This window comes from Oncorhynchus gorbuscha, linkage group LG02 (assembly GCF_021184085.1).
Source record: "Oncorhynchus gorbuscha isolate QuinsamMale2020 ecotype Even-year linkage group LG02, OgorEven_v1.0, whole genome shotgun sequence".
Taxonomy (NCBI): domain Eukaryota; kingdom Metazoa; phylum Chordata; class Actinopteri; order Salmoniformes; family Salmonidae; genus Oncorhynchus; species Oncorhynchus gorbuscha.
In genome coordinates, this window is record NC_060174.1 from 104,730,114 (window position 1) to 104,752,838 (window position 22,725).

The window sequence follows — 22,725 nt, forward strand, 5'->3', positions numbered from 1 at the left end:
CCAGTCTTGAGCCTTGTCTGTAGTGGCCAGTCTTGAGCCTTGTCTGTAGTGGGCGGTCTTGAGCCTTGTCTGTAGTGGCCAGTCTTGAGCCTTGTCTGTAGTGGCCAGTCTTGAGCCGTGTCTGTAGTGGGCAGTCTTGAGCCTTGTCTGTAGTGGGCAGTCTTGAGCCTTGTCTGTAGTGGTTGGTCTTGAGCCATGTCTGTAGTGGGCGGTATTGAGCCGTGTCTGTTAGTGGGCGGTATTGAGCCGTGTCTGTTAGTGGGCAGTCTTGAGCCGTGTCTGTTAGTGGGTGGTCTTGAGCCGTGTCTGTTAGTGGGCGGTCTTGAGCCGTGTCTGTTAGTGGGCGGTCTTGAGCCATGTCTGTAGTGGGCGGTATTGAGCCGTGTCTGTTAGTGGGCGGTATTGAGCCTTGTCTGTAGTGGTTGGTTTTGAGCCTTGTCTGTTAGTGGCCAGTCTTGAGCCTTGTCTGTAGTGGGCAGTCTTGAGCCTTGTCTGTAGGGGCCAGTCTTAAGCCTTGTCTGTTAGAGTCAGCTGTATAGGCCCTGCTGTTCTCTGAAGCAGACATGTCTGTCCACTAGTCAGCTGTATAGGCCCTGCTGTTCTCTGAAGCAGACATGTCTGTCCACTAGTCAGCTGTATAGGCCCTGCTGTTCTCTGAAGCAGACATGTCTGTCCACTAGTCAGCTGTATAGGCCCTGCTGTTCTCTGAAGCAGACATGTCTGTCCACTAGTCAGCTGTATAGGCCCTGCTGTTCTCTGAAGCAGACATGTCTGTCCACTAGTCAGCTGTATAGGCCCTGCTGTTCTCTGAAGCAGAAGCAGACATGTCTGTCCACTAGTCAGCTGTATAGGCCCTGCTGTTCTCTGAAGCAGACATGTCTGTCCACTAGTCAGCTGTATAGGCCCTGCTGTTCTCTGAAGCAGACATGTCTGTCCACTAGTCAGCTGTATAGGCCCTGCTGTTCTCTGAAGCAGACATGTCTGTCCACTAGTCAGCTGTATAGGCCCTGCTGTTCTCTGAAGCAGACATGTCTGTCCACTAGTCAGCTGTATAGGCCCTGCTGTTCTCTGAAGCAGACATGTCTGTCCACTAGTCAGCTGTATAGGCCCTGCTGTTCTCTGAAGCAGAAGCAGACATGTCTGTGAAGCAGACATGTCTGTCCAGTCAGCTGTATAGGCCCTGCTGTTCTCTGAAGCAGACATGTCTGTCCACTAGTCAGCTGTATAGGCCCTGTCTGTTCTCTGAAGCAGACATGTCTGTCCACTAGTCAGCTGTATAGGCCCTGCTGTTCTCTGAAGCAGACATGTCTGTCCACTAGTCAGCTGTATAGGCCCTGCTGTTCTCTGAAGCAGACATGTCTGTCCACTAGTCAGCTGTATAGGCCCTGCTGTTCTCTGAAGCAGACATGTCTGTCCACTAGTCAGCTGTATAGGCCCTGCTGTACTGGAATCCACTAGTGCTTCATCAAGTATTGATTCCCCTGCTTTCCATTGACTGTAGAGGAACCAACCCTGATACCAAAATCAATAACTACTCTAGGTAATGAACACAATCTGCTTACAGATACCCTACTGACTCCATTCTACTCAGGCAGATAGATGATGCTGTTGACTTTGGATAGGGGTGTGGGTGAATAGGGGACAGGCTCTGATCCAGCATGAAGGTCCTCTCCTCTTTCTGTCATCCAGAGGTAATCTTAGATCTAATTTCACCTAACGAATCGCAAAAGGCCAAACACCTATATGGTGGATATGAATCTAAAAACAGCAGCACTGAAATATCTTTTGAAAATCTTTGTAATATTTAAATTACAGTTGAATTATTGTTGTAATTTTATAACCGTTATTATTTTTCTGTTGAGTCACAACGACATGACTCACATTAAGATACCAGGTCCATGAGTGAATTCCTATGTAAGAAAAACAAAACACTGTTTTACCTTACCTACCGCAAGACCACCTATATTATATTATATATATTATATTATTATATTATATATATTACCTTGACTATCTCACTGCAATAATAATACTGACACAATGACATTCAACAGCACTAACAGAAAGGTCATTATTAAGATGCTGTAAATAAATACACTGTTTTACAATGTGATCATTATATGTCACTATGACAAAAACACCAGATGGTAATGTCAAAGGTCAAGCTAACACTGGTGTTTTGGTTCTTTAACCTCCCCTCCCCTTCCCTCCCCTCCCCTCATACTCCCACCCCCTCCCCTCATGCCTCCCTCCCCTCCCCTCATACTCCCACCCCCTCCCTCATGCCTCCCCTCCCCTCCTCTCCCCTCATACTCCCACCCCCTCCCCTCATGCCTCCCCTCCCCTCATACTCCCACCCCCCCCCTCCCCTCCCCTCCCCTCATGCCTCCCCTTCCCTCCCCTCCCCTCATGCCTCCCCTCCCTCCCCTCATACTCCCACCCCCTCCCCTCATGCCTCCCCTCCCCTCCTCTCCCCTCATACTCCCACCCCCTCCCCTCATGCCTCCCCTCCCCTCATACTCCCACCCCCTCCCCTCATGCCTCCCCCTCCCCTCCCCTCATGCCTCCCCCTCCCCTATTATTTAGTAGAAACCAAATAAAAGAATTGCATGTCACAATAGCAATGTCCATTACAGATCAATTTAATGTTAACAATCACTGTTTTTGGTATTGTGTTCATCCAGCAAATGGAGAAAAGAAAAACAACTGTTAAATAAGAAATGTTCAAACAATCCAATATAAAGTATAAATAGAAAATAAATCAGATTGAAATCCAGTCATTTCATGTTCATATGAATTACATCACGTCTACAGTATAAGTTCATAGTAACGCAGTCAGGTTACTGTAGGTAAATACGTCACCAGCATGCACAGTATTATAATATGGAGAATATTGGAGCAGTTATCGTTTTACACTCAGGGAACAGTATGAGCAGGTATCGTTTTACACTCAGGGAACAGTATGAGCAGGTATCGTTTTACACTCAGGGAACAGTATGAGCAGGTATCGTTTTACACTCAGGGAACAGTATGAGCAGTTATCGTTTTACACTCAGGGAACAGTATGAGTAGGTATGAGGGAACAGTATGAGCAGTTATCGTTTTACACTCAGGGAACAGTATGAGCAGGTATCGTTTTACACTCAGGGAACAGTATGAGCAGTTATCGTTTTACACTCAGGGAACAGTATGAGTAGGTATCGTTTTACACTCAGGGAACAGTATGAGTAGGTATCGTTTTACACTCAGGGAACAGTATGAGTAGGTATCGTTTTACACTGTGGGAACAGTATGAGCAGTTATCGTTTTACACTCAGGGAACAGTATGAGCAGGTATCGTTTTACACTGTGGGAACAGTATGAGCAGGTATCGTTTTACACTGTGGGAACAGTATGAGCAGTTATCGTTTTACACTGTGGGAACAGTATGAGCAGGTATCGTTTTACACTGTGGGAACAGTATGAGCAGGTATCGTTTTACACTGTGGGAACAGTATGAGCAGTTATCGTTTTACACTCAGGGAACAGTATGAGCAGGTATCGTTTTACACTGTGGGAACAGTATGAGCAGGTATCGTTTTACACTGTGGGAACAGTATGAGCAGGTATCGTTTTACACTCAGGGAACAGTATGAGCAGGTATCGTTTTACACTCAGGGAACAGTATGAGCAGGTATCGTTTTACACTCAGGGAACAGTATGAGCAGGTATCGTTTTACACTCAGGGAACAGTATGAGCAGGTATCGTTTTACACTGTGGGAACAGTATGAGCAGGTATCGTTTTACACTCAGGGAACAGTATGAGCAGGTATCGTTTTACACTCAGGGAACAGTATGAGCAGGTATCGTTTTACACTCAGGGAACAGTATGAGTAGGTATCGTTTTACACTCAGGGAACAGTATGAGCAGGTATCGTTTTACACTCAGGGAACAGTATGAGCAGGTATCGTTTTACACTCAGGGAACAGTATGAGTAGGTATCGTTTTACACTCAGGGAACAGTATGAGCAGGTATCATTTTACACTCAGGGAACAGTATGAGTAGGTATCGTTTTACACTCAGGGAACAGTATGAGTAGGTATCGTTTTACACTCAGGGAACAGTATGAGTAGGTATCGTTTTACACTCAGGGAACAGTATGAGCAGGTATCGTTTTACACTCAGGGAACAGTATGAGTAGGTATCGTTTTACACTCAGGGAACAGTATGAGTAGGTATCGTTTTACACTCAGGGAACAGTATGAGTAGGTATCGTTTTACACTCAGGGAACAGTATGAGTAGGTATCGTTTTACACTCAGGGAACAGTATGAGTAGGTATCGTTTTACACTCAGGGAACAGTATGAGCAGGTATCGTTTTACACTGTGGGAACAGTATGAGTAGGTATCGTTTTACACTCAGGGAACAGTATGAGTAGGTATCGTTTTACACTCAGGGAACAGTATGAGCAGGTATCGTTTTACACTCAGGGAACAGTATGAGTAGGTATCGTTTTACACTCAGGGAACAGTATGAGTAGGTATCGTTTTACACTCAGGGAACAGTATGAGTAGGTATCGTTTTACACTCAGGGAACAGTATGAGCAGGTATCGTTTTACACTGTGGGAACAGTATGAGTAGGTATCGTTTTACACTCAGGGAACAGTATGAGCAGGTATCGTTTTACACTCAGGGAACAGTATGAGTAGGTATCGTTTTACACTCAGGGAACAGTATGAGTAGGTATCGTTTTACACTCAGGGAACAGTATGAGTAGGTATCGTTTTACACTCAGGGAACAGTATGAGCAGGTATCGTTTTACACTGTGGGAACAGTATGAGTAGGTATCGTTTTACACTCAGGGAACAGTATGAGCAGGTATCGTTTTACACTCAGGGAACAGTATGATAGGCAAATGTATTTCTTGACAATTAAAAAGGTTAACAGAAAGAAGAAAAACAACTGTTTTATATATTGGCCAGCGCCCAAAAGAAAGGTGTATCGTGGAGCGCGTGGTTCCAGTCAACTGTGTCATTTCAGAGATCTACAATAAGTAATTATTGTAAACATAAATGTACCTTAATTTAGGGCAAAAATTATGTTGCCTTACGATATCAAATGATCCCCTCTACAAAATAATTTAATTTGGGGCGTTTTCATTTTCATTGTATTAGCATATTTTTGATATTCTCATAATATGGCACCCTTGACAACCTCGGTAAGGGGTGAGTAACAATAAGTCTGGCTGTACTGTCTGTCTGTTTCCTCCTGCTTTCGTTACAGTACTCTAGATGACTGTGTAGCGTATCAGTGCATGAGAGGACTGTACTGGCTGTCTGTTTCCTCCTGCTTTCGTTACAGTACTCTAGATGACTGTGTAGCGTATCAGTGCATGAGAGGACTGTACTGTCTGCTTCCTCCTGCTTTCGTTACAGTACTCTAGATGACTGGGTTCAAACCAATTGCTGAGATCATGGCAACAAAACATTGGGTTATGTTCAATAACCACAAAGAATATCTGACTTCGCTCAACGATTACCATTACAGTGTGAGGCATACTTCTGGATTCCCATGTTGGTAAGTCTGAGGTTTCTGGCTAGAGATACGATATCTCTTTCACCCTATCAGGAAACTGTTTGAAACTCTTTTTTTTGCGAGGTGATTAATTATTATAATTGTTTTTGAAATATTCTATATATTAATTTAATTTTTGCATAAGCGTCGATCTCCCCTTACACTTTTGAATGTTCCTCCTCCCTTACCACATAAGTTAAATAAGCAGCTCCACTTCATGTAGCTAACGACATCCGCCCTCCCCGGTCTCCATGCCAGCGTGAGGGTGTCGTCTCTAACGCAACAGCCACACTCTACTCACTGACTGACTGACTGACTGACTGACTGACTGACTGACTGACTGACTGACTGACTGACTGACTGACTGACTGACTGACTGACTGACTGACTGACTGACTGACTGACTGACTCACTGACTGACTCACTGACTGACTCACTGACTGACTGACTCACTGACTGACTCACTGACTGACTCACTGACTGACCACAGACCTTCTTCATTCTCAAGTGGTGTTTTGACAAGTTGCAGAGGCAATCAAGAAGGGAGGGGTTTATCTATTATTTTTTAAACTATACTAGAAACTAAACTCATCTCCCCTCCTACTCCTCTTTTTAATTAAATTGTTTCTTCACTTTTTATATTCTTTGGGAAAAATAAAGAACTGCAGCTGCTGTATCATCAGCAAAAGTGGCTACCAAAGTTCCACCAGCCAACATTTTAACATTTCTAAGAACTGTTTCATTTTTGTTTGTTGTCATTTGTGAGCGTGTGAGCGTGTGGGCGTGTGGGCGTGTTGTGTGTATTGGCTGAAACAGGACACGGAGGTCTCTTTAGGGACTCTCTAGTTATTGGTCTCGCCACCCTCGTCGTCTTGCTGGTCGCTCGTCCACAGTGTCAAGTTGTCTCGTAGCAGCTGCATGATGAGGGTAGAGTCTTTGTAGGAGTCCTCGTTCAGGGTGTCTAGCTCAGCGATGGCGTCATCGAAGGCGGTCTTGGCCAGGTGGCAGGCCTGCTCAGGTGAATTCTGGATCTCGTAGTAAAACACGGAGTAGTTGAGGGCGAGACCCAGGCGGATGGGGTGGGTGGGCTGCATGTGCTCCTTGCTGATCTCATGGGCCTCGCTGTAGGACTTCTCAGAGGACTCCACCACGCCGACCCTCTTCTCGTCCGTGGCCACCTCGGCCAGGTAGCGGTAGTAGTCGCCTTTCATCTTCAGGTAAAACACTTTGCTCTCGTGCTGCGTCTCGTTGCAGTTCTTGATCAGGAAGTTGTCCAGGAGGTTGAGCACGTTCTGACACACGGTCTCCAGCTCCTTCTCGATCTTCTCGCGGTACGCGCGCACCATCTCCATCTTCTTCTCGTTGGCGTCCGCCGAGGTCTTCTGCTCGATGCTGGAGATGACGCGCCAGGACGAGCGCCGCGCCCCCACCACGTTCTTATAGGCCACAGAGAGCAGGTTCCTCTCCTCGTTGGACAAGGCCTCGTTCGACTCTGTCACCTAGGAGACAGAGAGGGGAAAAATAGGAACAGGAATGGCTCGGTGTTGCAGTTTTATCATATATATATATATATATATATATATATAATATCCAGTTTACCTTAAAACAGTATTTTCATATTTTCAATATTCAGTTTACATTAAAACAGTATTTTTATACTGTTAAAAATAAAATACTGTTCTAAGGTAAACGGTATATTATAAATATAAAAATACTGTTCTTGGGGCGGCAGCGTAGCCTAGTGGTTAGAGCGTTGGACTAGTAACCGGAAGTTTGCGAGTTCAAACCCCCGAGCTGACAAGGTACAAATCTGTCGTTCTGCCCCTGAACAGGCAGTTAACCTACTGTTCTTAGGCCGTCATTGAAATTAAGAATATGTTCTTAACTGACTTGCCTGGTTAAATAAAGGTAAAATTAAAAAAAAAAAAAAAAATTAAATCTTGTAAATGACTTCTATTGGCAGATTTGAAAACTTGGCCGTGCCATATGTTCATTTTACCATGTGTTCCCTTATTGGCTGAAACAACGTTTTATATTGATATAACCTACAAAGCTCGTCATGATAAACAAAGACATATTGAGTTGCACAGCAGCGAGGGTAGCTAGGAAAATCAAGATAACATACTCTATACTGAACCAGGAAAACTATTGGAAAACTATTGGAATGCACAGTTAGTCATTCATGATGATTCACACAACGATAGAGGTCAGAGGTGGGATAACTCCCATGATCTTGGCCATGCTGCTGCTCCAGTTTCAACTGGCCTGGGCCCTAGGACCATGTCCCAGGACTACCTGACATGAGGACTCCTTGCTGTCCCCAGTCCACCTGGCCATGCTCCTGCTCCAGTTTCAACTGTTCTGCCTTACTATTATTAACTTTGAGATATCAGCTGATGTACGAAGGGCTATATAAATACATTTGATTTGATTTGATTTGATGATCTTCTACAGCAGTGATCCCTGACTGTCATGGCATCCAACAGCTTCAGGCCGGAGCTGGACCCCCCCGCCTATCTGTCGTAAGCTGACGTCATGTCCCTGGCTGCTCATTGGCTTTCTCCTGCTCTGAAAGCTTGTTTTGTTTGCACAGGCCTGTGTCTGTCTGACTACCGGGTTTAACTTCTGTATACCCTCACAGAGAGGAGACCATGCAGTGTAGCACGCATCACAGCTATCTTTACATACTTAACCCCTCTGCTCTGGATATAAAGCCTACTACTCGACTGTGTTCCAAATGGCATCCATAGGGCTCTGGGCAAAAGTAGTGCACTATATAGGGATTAGAGTCCCATTTGGGCCACAGACCCTCTGTTTCAGGGCCTTGATTCCACTGCCAGAGCATGGGGGCCCTGGTAGTGACTTTATAGTTCACACCAAGCCCTCTTTGTCCCTCTTTGTCTGGTGGTAGCCCTACTGAATGTGTTTGTCATAGACAAACACACACACAAAAAAAACGAGTTATATTCTAAACCTCCTAAACTAGAGAGATTTTGGTGATCTTTAAAAAAAAAAGCACAGAGTTAAGCCCACTTGATCGGTTGCTTGCTTTAAGGTGCTTTGCAGTGTTCTTGGCCTGTTGCCTGAGGGATCCCGTGAAAACAAATCTACAGTTCTGCGGTTTGATTTTGACAGTTTACAGCCAAACGTAAAAGCACACTAACCTTTTAGGGTATATATTGCCATTTTCCAGTGCTGGCAGATGAACGGCAACGTATCACTTGAACTGAAATGTCTTGTCAAAAAAGACAGACAAAGTTAACATTTAGTAACTTGGAAAGCAATGACCCAACCATGGGTGATATTAGGGCCAACATATCATATAATTTTATTGTTTCCAAATTTATGACGATATTTGATGGTATTTGATGTTTTTTAATAATAAAAACTCTACATTTAGCTTTATGAGTAGTGAGTGATCCCAGGGTGCTTTACGAGTAGTGAGTGATCCCAGGGTGCTTTACGAGTAGTGAGTGATCCCAGGGTGCTTTACGGGTAGTGAGTGATCCTAGGGTGCTTTATGGGTAGTGAGTGATCCTAGGGTGCTTTATGAGTAGTGAGTGATCCCAGGATGCTTTACGAGTAGTGAGTGATCCTAGGGTGCTTTACGAGTAGTGAGTGATCCTAGGGTGCTTTACGAGTAGTGAGTGATCCCAGGGTGCTTTATGAGTAGTGAGTGATCCTAGGGTGCTTTATGAGTAGTGAGTGATCCTAGGGTGCTTTACGAGTAGTGAGTGATCCTAGGGTGCTTTATGAGTAGTGAGTGATCCTAGGGTGCTTTATGAGTAGTGAGTGATCCTAGGGTGCTTTACGAGTAGTGAGTGATCCTAGTACCCCTCACAGGTATATGCCTATCCTCAAACACACGGACAACATTAATAGACATAAATACTGATTTCACACCTAACTCTTCCTGCCAGCAGCATTACCACCCTGCCAGCAGCATTTACCACCCTGCCTGCAGCATTACCACCCTGCCAGCAGCATTACCACCCTGCCTGCAGCATTACCACCCTGCCTGCAGCATTACCACCCTGCCTGCAGCATTACCACCCTGCCTGCAGCATTACCACCCTGCCAGCAGCATTACCACCCTGCCAGCAGCATTACCACCCTGCCAGCAGCATTTACCACCCTGCCAGCAGCATTACCACCCTGCCAGCAGCATTACCACCCTGCCAGCAGCATTTACCACCCTGAATCCCACTGCTGGCTTGCCTCTGGAGCTAAGCAGGGTTGGTCCTGTTTGGTCCCTGGATGGGAGATCAGATGCTGCTGGAAGTGGTGTTGGAGGTCCAGTAGGGGGCCCTCTTCCCTCTAGTCTGTGGAGATCCCAATACCCCAGGGCAATGAATGGGAAATTGCCCTGTGTAAGGTGCTGTCTTTCGGATGGGATGTTAAAACGAGTGTCCTGACTCTCTGAGGTCACTAAAGATCCCATGGCACTTATTGTAAGAGTAGTGGTGTTAACCCTGGTGTCCTGACTCTCTGAGGTCACTAAAGATCCCATGGTACTTATTGTAAGAGTAGTGGTGTTAACCCTGGTGTCCTGACTCTCTGAGGTCACTAAAGATCCCATGGTACTTATTGTAAGAGTAGTGGTGTTAACCCTGGTGTCCTGGCTAAGTTCCCAATCTGTCCTTCACAGCATCAGGTCCAGCTCCTATTGGCTCAAGATCCCATGGTACTTATTGTAAGAGTAGTGGTGTTAACCCTGGTGTCCTGGCTAAGTTCCCAATCTGTCCTTCACAGCATCATGGCCACCAAATCATCTCCAGCTTCCTATTGGCTCATTCTTCCCCAGGTTGTTTCTGTAAAACAGTCAACTTAACTTGTGAAATAAGGATAAATAACAATACACTCCTTCATCGATAAAGTACCTTCAATGTCAAAACAACTTATCTTCCCCTCCTCCTACATCTGGCCAATCCCAACCTTCCCCTCTGGCTAGATGACTCGCTAGTGGCCAGCTCCATCTCTCACACCCACCACCTCTCTCCATCTCTCACACCCACCACCTCTCACACCCACCACCTCTCTCCATCTCTCACACCCACCACCTCTCACACCCACCACCTCTCTCCATCTCTCACACCCACCACCTCTCTCTTTCTCTCTCCATCCCTCACACCTACTACCTCTCTCTTTCTCTCTCCACCTCTCACACCCACCACCTCTCTCCATCTCTCACACCCACCACCTCTCTCTTTCTCTCTCCATCCCTCACACCCACCACCTCTCTCTTTCTCTCTCCATCTCTCACACCCATCATCTCTCACACCCACCACCTCTCTCTTTCTCTCCCCATCTCTCACACCTACTACCTCTCTCCATCACTAGCACCTACTACCTCTCTCTTTCTCTCACACCCATCACCTCTCTTTCTCTCTCCATCTCTCAAACCCCCCACCTCTCTCTCTCTCCATCTCTCACACCCATCACCTCTCTCTTTCTCTCTCCATCTCTCACACCCACCACCTCTCTCTTTCTCTCTCCATCTCTCACACCCACCACCTCTCTCTTTCTCTCTCCAACTCTCATCACCCACCACCTCTCTTTCTCTTCTCTCACCATCTCTCCATCTCTCACACCCATCACTCTCTCTCTCCATTCTCTCACACCCACACCTCTCTTTCTCTCACCATCTCTCACACCTACCTCTCTTTCTCTCCACACTAGCACCTACTACTCTCTCCATCTCTCACACCCATCACCTCTCTCTTTCTCTCTCCATCTCTCACACCCATCACCTCTCTCTTTCTCTCTCCATCTCTCACACCCACCACCTCTCTCTTTCTCTCTCCATCTCTCACACCCACCACCTCTCTCTTTCTCTCCCCATCTCTCACACCTACTACCTCTCTCCAACTCACACAGCACCTACTACCTCTCTCTTTCTCTCACACCCATCACCTCTCTCTTTCTCTCTCCATCTCTCACACCCATCACCTCTCTATTTCTCTCTCCATCTCTCACACCCATCACATTCTCTCTCTGGCGGTTCTACCCTCTCCATCTCTCACACCTACTACCTCTCTCTTTCTCTCCCCAACTCTCCATCACTCACACCCACCACCTCTCTTTCTCTCTCCATCTCTCACACCCACCACCTTTCTCCCTCCATCTCTCACACCTGCTACCTCTCTCTTTCTCTCCCCATCTCTCACCTCACACCCACCACCTCTCTCTTTCTCTCTCCATCTCTCACATCCACCACTTCTCTCTTTCTCTCTCCATCTCTCACACCTACTACCTCTCTCTTTCTCTCCCCAACTCTCCATCTCTCCATCACTCACACCCACCACCTCTCTCTCTCTCCATCTCTCACACCTACTACCTCTCTCTTTCTCTCTCCATCACTAGCACCTACTACCTCTCTCTTTCTCTCTCCATCTCTCACATCCATCACCTCTCTCTTTCTCTCCATCTCTCACACCTACTACCTCTCTCTTTCTCTCTCCATCACTAGCACCTACTACCTCTCTCTTTCTCTCTCCATCTCTCACACCTACCACCTCTCTCTTTCTCTCCCCAACTCACACATACTACCTCTCTCTTTCTCTCCCCAACTCTCCATCACTCACACCTACTACCTCTCTCTTTCTCACCCCAACTCTCCATCACTCACACCCACCACCTCTCTCTTTCTCTCTCCATCTCTCACAACCACCACCTCTCTCTTTCTCTCTCCATCTCTAATAAATAATAATATATGCCATTCTAGCCACTCTCCATTCTCACAACCACCACCTCTTCTTTCTCTCCATCTCTCGACTTACAGTCACTCTCTCTTTCTCTCCCATTCTCCACGTCACACCCACCATGGGTCTTTCCCTCCATCTCTCAACCCACCACTCCTTTCTCCTCCATCTCTCACCCACTACCCTCTCAATCTTACACACCTCACCACCTCTTCTTTCTCTCCCCATCTCTCCATCCTCACACCCACCACTCTCTCTTTCCCTCTCCATCTCTCACACACACCACCTCTCTCTTTTTCCATCTCTCCACTACCTCTCTCTTTCTCTCCCCATCTCTCACCCATCACCTCTCTCTTTCTCTCCATCTCTCACACACACCACCTCTCTCTTTCTCTCCCCATCTCTCACCTCACACCTACCACCTCTCTCTTTCTCTCCATCTCTCACACACACCACTTCTCTCTTTCCCTCTCCATCTCTCACACCCACCACCTCTCTCTTTCTCTCTCCACCTCTCACACCCACCACCTCTCTCTTTCTCTCTCCATCATCTCTCACACCCACCACACCTCTCTCTTTCTCTCCATCACACACACCCACAACCACTCTTTCTCTCCCCACCTCTCTCTTCTCTCTCACCCACCTCTCTCTTTCTCTCCCCATCTCTCTCACCTCACACCCATCACTCTCCATCTCTCACCCACACCACCCCCTCTCTTTCTCTCTCTCTTTCTCTCCATCTCTCACACCCACCTCTCTCTTTCTCTCTCCATCTCTCACACCCATCACCTCTCTTTCTCTCCATCTCTCACACACACCACCTCTCTCTTTCTCTCTCCATCTCTCACACCCACCACCTCTCTCTTTCTCTCTCCATCTCTCACACCCACCACCTCTCTCTTTCTCTCCATCTCTCACACCCACCACCTCTCTCTTTCTCTCCCCATCTCTCTCACCCTTACTTTCCTTTCTCTCGTCTCACTACCTTGTTTCCCCTCTTTATCTCTAAGCTAAAGTGACATCTCTCCTGCAGACCCTCTCCTCCGCTCAGGCTGCAGAGCACCGAGACGGCGTGCGCTACCTGACGTCACACGAGCTGTGAGAGGATGGCTGGTTCACACTCTCTTCTCTTTTCCTCCATCTCTCACACACACCAGAGAAAGGAGGATGTGTGAGGATGTGTGTGTGTGTGTCAGGGGAGGGGGTTGAAGTAGCTCTTTGTTGTTATATAACCATACATTTTCTCTCTCTGTCTCTGTCTGTCTCTGTCTGTCTCTGTCTGTCTCTGTCTGTCTCTGTCTGTCTCTGTCTGTCTCTGTCTGTCTCTGTCTCTGTGGGGATTAGGATGGGGTTGTGGCATTAGGATAAGGATGGGGATTAGGATGGGGGTTGTGGCATTAGGATAAGGATGGGGATTAGGATGAGGGCTGGGGATTAGGATGGGGGTTGTGGCATTAGGATAAGGATGGGGATTAGGATGAGGGCTGGGGATTAGGATGGGGGTTGTGGCAAAAGGATGGGGATTAGGATCGGGGCTGGAGATGGGGATTAGGATGAGGGTTATGGCATAAGGATGGGGCTGGGGATAGGGATTAGGATGAGGGTTGAGGCATAAGGATAAGGATATGGGGCTGGGGATTAGGATGGGGGTTGAGGCATAATGATAAGGATGGGGGCTGGGGTGGGGATTAGGATGGGGGTTGTGGCATCAGGATAATGATGGGGGCTGGGGATTAGGATGGGTGTTGAGGCATAATGATAAGGATGGGGGCTGGGGATGGGGGTTGAGGCATAAGGATAAGGATGGGGGCTGGGGATTAGGATGGGGGTTGAGGCATAATGATAAGGATGGGGGCTGGGGATGGGGATTAGGATGGGGGCTGGGTCACAAGGATGAGGGATGGTTTAGGGATTAGGAGAGGGGGTTGAGGATAAGGATAAGGATGGGGGCTGGGGGTGGGGATTAGGATGGGGGTTGAGGCATAAGGATATAGGATGGGGGCTGGGGGTGGGGATTAGGATGGGGGTTCTGGCTAAGGATAAGGATGGGGGCTGTCTCTGTGGGGATTAGGATGGGGTTGAGGCATAAGGATAAGGATGGGGACTGGGGATTAGGATGGGGGTTGAGGCATAAGGATAAGGATGGGGCTGGGGGAGGGATTGGGGATTAGGATGGGGGTTGTGGCATAAGGATAAGGATAAGGATGGGGCCTGGGGATGGGGATTAGGATGGGGGTTGAGGCATAATGATAAGGATGGGGGCTGGGGATGGGGATTAGGATGGGGTTGAGGCATAAGGATAAGGATGGGGGCTGGGCATAAGGATTAGGATGGGGGTTGAGGCATAAGGATAAGGATGGGGGCTGAGGCATAAGGATGGGGGATGGGGGCTGGGGGTGGGGATTAGGATGGGGTTGTGGCATAAGGATAAGGATGGGGGCTGGGGATTAGGATGGGGGTTGAGGCATAATGATAAGGATGGGGGCTGGTTTAGGATTAGGATGGGGGTTGAGGCATAAGGATAAGGATGGGGGCTGGGGGTGGGGATTAGGATGGGGGTTGAGGCATAAGGATAAGGATGGGGGCTGGGGGTGGGGATTAGGATGGGGTTGAGGCATAAGGATAAGGATGGGGACTGGGGTGGGGATTAGGATGGGGGGGGGTTTGGATGAGGCATAAGGATAAGGATGGGGAATGGGGATGGGGATGGGGATTAGGATGGGGGTGAGGATAAGGATAAGGATGGGGGCTGGGGGTGGGGATAATATAATAATAATATATAATAATAATAATAATAATGGGGATTTAGCAGGTTTATCCAAAGGATACAGTCATGTGTGCATACATAGGATGGGTGGGGCCTGGGGAACCCACTACCCTGGCATTAGCGATGCTCTACCAACTGATCTACACATTAGGATGAGGGGGTTGTGGCATAAGGATAAGGATAAGGATGGGGCCTGGGGATGGGTATTAGGATGGGGGTTGAGGCATAATGATAAGGATTGAGGCTGGGGATGGGGATAAGGATGGGGGTTGAGGCATAAGGATAAGGATGGGGGTTGTGGCATAAGGATAAGCATGGGGGCTGGGGATTAGGATGGGTGTTGAGGCATAATGATAAGGATGGGGGCTGGGGATGGGGATTAGGATGGGGCTGGGGATTAGGATGAGGGCTGGGTTGGGGATTAGGATGGGGCTGGAGGATTAGGATGGGGGCTGGGTTGGGGATTAGGATGGGGTTGAGGCATAAGGATAAGGATGGGGGCTGGGGGTGGGGATTAGGATGGGGGTTGTGGCATAAGGATAAGGATGGGGGCTGGGGATTAGGATGGGGGTTGAGGCATAATGATAAGGATGGGGGCTGGGGTTGGGGATTAGGATGGGGCTGGGGATTAGGATGAGGGCTGGTTTAGGGATTAGGATGGGGGTTGAGGCATAAGGATAAGGATGGGGGCTGGGGGTGGGGATTAGGATGGGGTTGAGGCATAAGGATAAGGATGGGGGCTGGGGGTGGGGATTAGGATGGGGGTTGAGGCATAAGGAAAAGGATGGGGACTGGGGGTGGGGATTAGGATGGGGGTTGAGGCATAAGGATAAGGATGGGGGATGGGGATTAGGATGGGGGTTGTGGCATAAGGATAAGGATGGGGCCTGGGGATGGGTATTAGGATGGGGGTTGAGGCATAATGATAAGGATTGAGGCTGGGGATGGGGATAAGGATGGGGGTTGTGGCATAAGGATAAGGATGGGGGCTGGGTATTAGGATGGGGGTTGAGGCATAAGGATAAGGATGGGGGCTGGGGGTGGGGATTAGGATGGGGGTTGTGGCATAAGGATAAGCATGGGGGCTGGGGATGGGGATTATGATGGGGGTTGAGGCATAAGGATAAGGTTAGGGGATGGGGATTAGGATGGGGGTTGAGGCATAAGGATAAGGATGGGAGCTGGGGATTAGGATGGAGGTTAAGGCATAAGGATAAGGATGGGGGATGGGGATTAGGATGGGGTTGAGGCATAAGGATAAGGTTAGGGGATGGGGATTAGGATGGGGGTTGAGGCATAAGGATAAGGTTAGGGGATGGGGATTAGGATGGGGGTTGAGGCATAAGGATAAGGATGGGGGCTGGGGATTAGGATGGGGGTTGAGGCATAAGGATAAGGATGGGGCTGGGGATTAGGATGGGGGTTGAGGCATAAGGATAATGATGGGGGATAAGGGGGATTAGGATGGGGGTTGAGGCATAAGGATAAGGTTAGGGGATGGGGATTAGGATGGGGGTTGAGGCATAAGGATAAGGATGGGGGATGGGGATTAGGATGGGGTTGAGGCATAAGGATAAGGTTAGGGGATGGGGATTAGGATGGGGGTTGAGGCATAAGGATAAGGATGGGGGCTGGGGATTAGGATGGGGGTTGAGGCATAAGGATAAGGTTAGGGGATGGGGATTAGGATGGGGGTTGAGGCATAAGGATAAGGATGGGGGCTGGGGATGGGGATTAGGATGGGGGTTGAGGCATAAGGATAAGGATGGGGGCTGGCGATGGGTATTAGGATGGGGGTTGAGGCATAAGGATAAGGATGGGGGATGGGGATTGAGGCATAAGGATAACGTTAGGGGGATGGGGATTAGGATGGGGGTTGAGGCATAAGGATTAGGTTAGGGGATGGGGATTAGGATGGGGGTTGAGGCATAATGATAAGGTTAGGGGCTGGGGGTGGGGGTTGAGGCATAAGGATAAGGATGGGGGCTGGGGATGGGGATTAGGATGGGGTTTGAGGCATAAGGATAAGGATGGGGGATGAGGATTAGGATGGGGGTTGAGGCATAAGGATAAGGATGGGGGATAAGGATAAGGATGGGGGCTGGGGGTTGAGGCATAAGGATAAGGATGGGGGCTGGGGATGGGAATGGGGGTTGAGGCATAAGGATAAGGATGGGGGATAAGGATAAGGATGGGGGTTGAGGCATAAGGATAAGGATGGGGGTTGCCTGGCTACCTTGATCCGGCCAAACGCTATGCTATGCGTATGGATGTTAGTTTCCTCTCTGCAATGAGTCTGGATCTGGGAGCCTCCCTGACCCTTCACTGAATGCGAACACTTTTGGGGCCGTGTGATTGGTCCAGAAACCGATGAGTTGGTTTGAGTCAGAGCCTGAACACACGTAGGTGGGTAAAGTGCCGTTTTGAAAATTTGTCATTGGCTTTGATTCTCTGATTGGTTGGAGATGATCCAATCACTGATTATTTGTCATTGGCTTTGATTCTCTGATTGGTTGGAGATGATCCAATCACTGATGACTTTGTTTTTATACAACACCCTTCATGTCACCACAAACAACTTCAATGATGTCTCAGATTAAAGTATGTAGAGAACGACAGAGCAGTCTCAGATTAAAGTATGTAGAGAAAGACAGGGCAGCGGAAGAATTTAGGGTGAGTAGTCAGGCTAGGATGAGGGTTCCCCTCTCTGAGACAGCCTCAATTTAGAGGGTGGGAGGACCCCCCCCCCCCACCCGACATTACCACCACATGGTCCTAAAGCAACCTGTTAGACCAGGATTTCCCAAAACCCAGTCCTGCCCCCCCCCCCCCTCCCGACATTACCACCACCCGGTCCTAAAGCAACCTGCTAGACCAGGATTTTTTCATCAAGCTTTAATTCATTGGAATCAGCTGTGTAGTGCTATGGCAACAACAAAAACGTGCCCCTGGGGGGGGCGGGGTTAGGACTGACTTTGGGGAATGCTGTGGGGCAGTTATCGGCGTTTCTTGATGTCAAATTACCTCCATCAATGATCACTATTCGTCTGTGGCCATTTCTTTTGCGTCAGGGACAACAGTTGTTGACAACAGTACCATCAATTTGTAAGTCGCTCTGGATAAGAGCGTCTGCTAAATGACTTAAATGTAAATGTAAATGTAAATTGTAGCTAGACCTAACCCTAACCCTGTTCCTAACCTTAACCTCATTCCCCTAACCTGCCACGCTGATTCACCTAACCTACCACATGAATTATCCTAGCTTTCCACATTAGTTCTCCTAACCTGCTATGTAACCCTGGAGAACATGATTCCTTTACATTACATACTGACCATAACCCTGGAGAACATGATTCCTTTACATTACATACTGACCTTAACCCTGGAGAACATGATTCCTTTACATTACATACTGACCTTAACCCTGGAGAACATGATTCCTTTACATTACATACTGACCTTAACCCTGGAGAACATGATTCTTTTACATTACATACTGACCTTAACCCTGGAGAACATGATTCCTTTACATCACATACTGACTGGCTGACTTGCTGGCTAATACTACAGCCAGCTTCTGCAATGGACTCTGTGTCTGTGTTATTACAGTGTAGTACAGTGACTGCTTAGTGACAACATTAGAGCACCCTGTTCAAGGCAATTGGGGGGTGGGGTGGGGGGCAGGGTAGCCTAGTGGTTAGAGCGTTGAACTAGTAACCGAAAGGTTGCAAGTTCAAATCCCCGAGCTGACAAGGTACAAATCTGTCGTTCTACCCCTGAACAGGCAGTTAACCCACTGTTCCTAGACCAGTTAACCCACTGTTCCTAGACCAGTTAACCCACTGTTCCTAGACCAGTTAACCCACTGTTCCTAGACCAGTTAACCCACTGTTCCTAGGCAGTCATTGAAAATAAGAATTTGTTCTTAACTGACTTGCCTAGTTAAATAAATCATAATAAAAAAGGCAAATATGCCATGCCCTCTATGGACTAGTAGTCTGTGACAGAGCATTTCCTCAGAGGTGAATATAGCCATTAAGGTGAATAGCCTGCTGTCCTCTCTTCCCTCTCTATTCTATTGATGTAATAGAGACCGAATATACTACTGGGTGTCAGTTGAGCCTGCTGAGGGGAGGACGGCTCATAGTAAAGGCTGGAACGGAGCAAATGGAATGGCATCAATCACCTGGAAACCAAAATCAAGTGTATTTATTTATATAGCCCTTCTTACATCAGCTGATATCTCAAAGTGCTGTACAGAAACCCAGCCTAAAACCCCAAACAGAAACCCAGCCTAAAACCCCAAACAGAAACCCAGCCTAAAACCCCAAACAGAAACCCAGCCTAAAACCCCACACAGAAACCCAGCCTAAAACCCCAAACAGAAACCCAGCCTAAAACCCCACACAGAAACCCAGCCTAAAACCCCAAACAGCAAGCAATGCAGGTGTAGAAGCACGGTGGCTAGGAAAAACTCCCTAGAAAGGCCAAAAACCTAGGAAGAAACCTAGAGAGGAACCAGGCTATGAGGGGTGGCCAGTCCTCTTCTGGCTGTGCCGGGTGGAGATTATAACAGAACATGGCCAAGATGTTTAAATGTTCAGAGATTACCAGCGTGGTTGAATAATATTAATAATAATATTCATAATAATCATAATAAAAGGGTGTTTGGTGTATTTGATACCATTACACTGATTCTGCTCCAGCCATTACCACTAGCCCATACTCTCCAATTAAGGTACCACCAACCTACTGTGTTGGGTAGATTGTACCTTCATGTTTGTTTGGTCAGGATAAGGATAAGAGATAGGCTACCACATTGGACATACATCCCAGGCCAGGGACCGCTACCACCTACTGACCTGGCCATATCATCCACTATCTCCGCTAGTGTTTATACACCGAGTAGTCAATATCATCCACTATCTCCGCTAGTGTTTATACACCGAGTAGTCAATATCATCCACTATCTCCGCTAGTGTTTATCCACCGAGTAGTCAATATCATCCACTATCTCCGCTAGTGTTTATACACCGAGTAGTCAATATCATCCACTATCTCCGCTAGTGTTTATACACCGAGTAGTCAATATCATCCACTATCTCCCACGAGTAGTCAATATCATCCACTATCTCCGCTAGTGTTTATACACCGAGTAGTCAATATCATCCACTATCTCCGCTAGTGTTTATACACCGAGTAGTCAATATCATCCACTATCTCCGCTAGTGTTTATACACCGAGTAGTCAATATCATCCACTATCTCCGCTAGTGTTTATACACCGAGTAGTCAATATCATCCACTATCTCCGCTAGTGTTTATACACCGAGTAGTCAATATCATCATTCTGATTATATCAAGCCCCTATGCATGTCGGAATAGTAGGCCAATGATTTTTTTTTAAAAGGTGCTGAGTCCGATTCCCGAAATGGTGCAATACGGGTACTGCACCTTGGCACATTCTGCGACACGCCTCGTACAAGTACCTGCTACGCCTGCCTTCCTTGTGACGAGGTCGAGGAAGATGCAATGATACAGCATTGGCTGCAACAATGCCGGTTATCTTAGAGATGGAATTCAGAACCATTCCGACCATTCGAACACGCTCCAGTCTGCCTCCACTGCAATAGGACAACCAAAGAACGTTCTGGAAGGATTTCTGCTACCACCCACGTTTCACGTTCCCAGCATGATATTTTACGGACACGTTGTATTTTGCGAAAATCTATATAGGCTACAACAGTCAGCCAACGTTTGCTTTATTCTACACAGCGCGTGCTACTGACTTTGTGTGTGGTGCGTAAATGTATTTCCTCACAATGTTAGATGGGACTAATAAAAATGGATCTTCGCGGGAAATTGTCATGGTTAGAGACCAGTATCACAATCAGGGGATTGAGCCATCCCTACCTCCAACCATGTCACTCTTAAACAGTAGCTTAAAGTAAGGCTACAGTACCACTGAATTGCTTGTTCTCTCTGGTGTCTACCCAAAAGCACACCATTTTACACGAAGCTTCCCCTGCCTCTCCTTGCCAATATTATCCGTTTCCCAATTAATTCAGTTAGATCAACAATTAAACAAACAGGTTTCATCGCCAGAGCAAGATGATGTATCCGTTATTACTCCCCATCATTGTTGCCATGATGTCTAGCTGATTAAAAAGCAGCCTGGCAAAAAAAGACACCGCCCCAAGATCAAACAGTCCGCATTCAGTTTTTGTTTCCTTCATCTGACAGCCACTTTATACTACAAGGCAATACTTGACCATAACTCAATGTTTCAATAAACATGCCTTTCATTTAGATAACGAATGTGGTGCAAACAATTGCTGGATTAAAACAAAACGGATATGTATTGTAGTAACCTATGGGCCGGTCACTTTCCCGAAAATGTAAACGGCATGATATGTTGGCTATCACCTGTCTTATTCAAGATAAAGGTTTTGTCATAATAATGATCTTTCAGGGCATGTTTAATACACCGAATATGCATCTAATTAAATACGGAATACAATAAGCAGGCAACGATGATTGCCATAGGATAGATACATCGCAATTATTATGTACGTAAATGTAAATATTATTTTAAACGGGAGGAAATGACACTGTTAGTGGCGGATATTTATGATCGCTTATTAAACTCAGAAATATGATTCCAAAGCAGAACTTACCGATTTCATGGCTACTGCCATATCTTCATATCTTTCAGCCTGTTCGGCCAGCCTGGCTTTCTGCACCAGTGGCTCGCGATCTACCATTTTAGCTGTCGTTGATACAATGCTATTCTAGAATTGTTCAAGTTTTAAATGATAATATGTCACTTTCAGCAATGCAGCGAAATGTTACCAGAACTCCTCTTGCTTCAGCTGCTCCCTGCTGTCTGAGCGTGCGGACGAGACACTCCCTCCCCAACATTACCACTTTCCCTGGATTGCGTCAGCGACAGAAAAAAAGGCGTGTCAGTGTGTAGTGATGTAACAGTCCTTATTGGGAGCACAGTCGGTGCCTGATCATGCTTAACGAATAGGATTCTACCGTTAGAATCACACGCTTTTACTCTGTGCCGGGTGCTGTAGTGGTATCGAGGTGGTATGTTGTATCCTAAACCATTTAACCACACCCTATAATTGAACATTCGTAGACTTAGAGAGAGGGTTATTCTCATACACATGCTGTGACAGTAGGTCTAGTGTAGACTTCCCGTAGGGTCTCTATAGGGAGAATTTGTAGAGCCTAGGGTACCTTTCATGTTAAATCACAATCTGATTTGATTAGAATAGCATGTTGCAGTAATTGACTAGCCTCTATGTTGAGCAGCAGAGCGCAGGTCTAATAGGCTACAGAACAAATTCACCAAGACCCATCATCATTCCTGGGTTCAAACTACCCAAGCAGCTCTACCATGTCAGTCAGCCAGCCTGACCAAAGCCTGACCACAGATTAACCACAGCCTGACCACATCTTAACCACAGCACTGACCACAGATTAACCACAGCCTGACCACAACTTAACCACAGCCTGACCACAGATTAACCACAGCCTGACCACATCTTAACCAAAGCCTGACCACAGATTAACCACAGCCTGACCACATCTTAACCACAGCACTGACCACAGATTAACCACAGCCTGACCACAACTTAACCACAGCCTGACCACAGATTAACCACAGCCTGACCACAGTTTAACCACA

General features: G+C 47.2%; 1 protein-coding gene across 1 annotated transcript; it reads right to left on the minus strand.

The window, feature by feature from the left end:
- Nucleotides 1–3,081: 3,081 nt before the first annotated feature.
- ywhag1 (3-monooxygenase/tryptophan 5-monooxygenase activation protein, gamma polypeptide 1) lies at nucleotides 3,082–21,945 on the minus strand. Its single transcript, XM_046329858.1, has 2 exons — nucleotides 21,704–21,945; nucleotides 3,082–7,058 (listed from the first exon to the last, which is right to left on the minus strand). Exons 1-2 carry the CDS (start codon nucleotides 21,788–21,790, stop codon nucleotides 6,402–6,404), a joined length of 744 nt encoding a protein of 247 aa, XP_046185814.1. The 5' UTR covers nucleotides 21,791–21,945; the 3' UTR covers nucleotides 3,082–6,401.
- Between the last annotated feature and the right edge of the window lie 780 nt (nucleotides 21,946–22,725).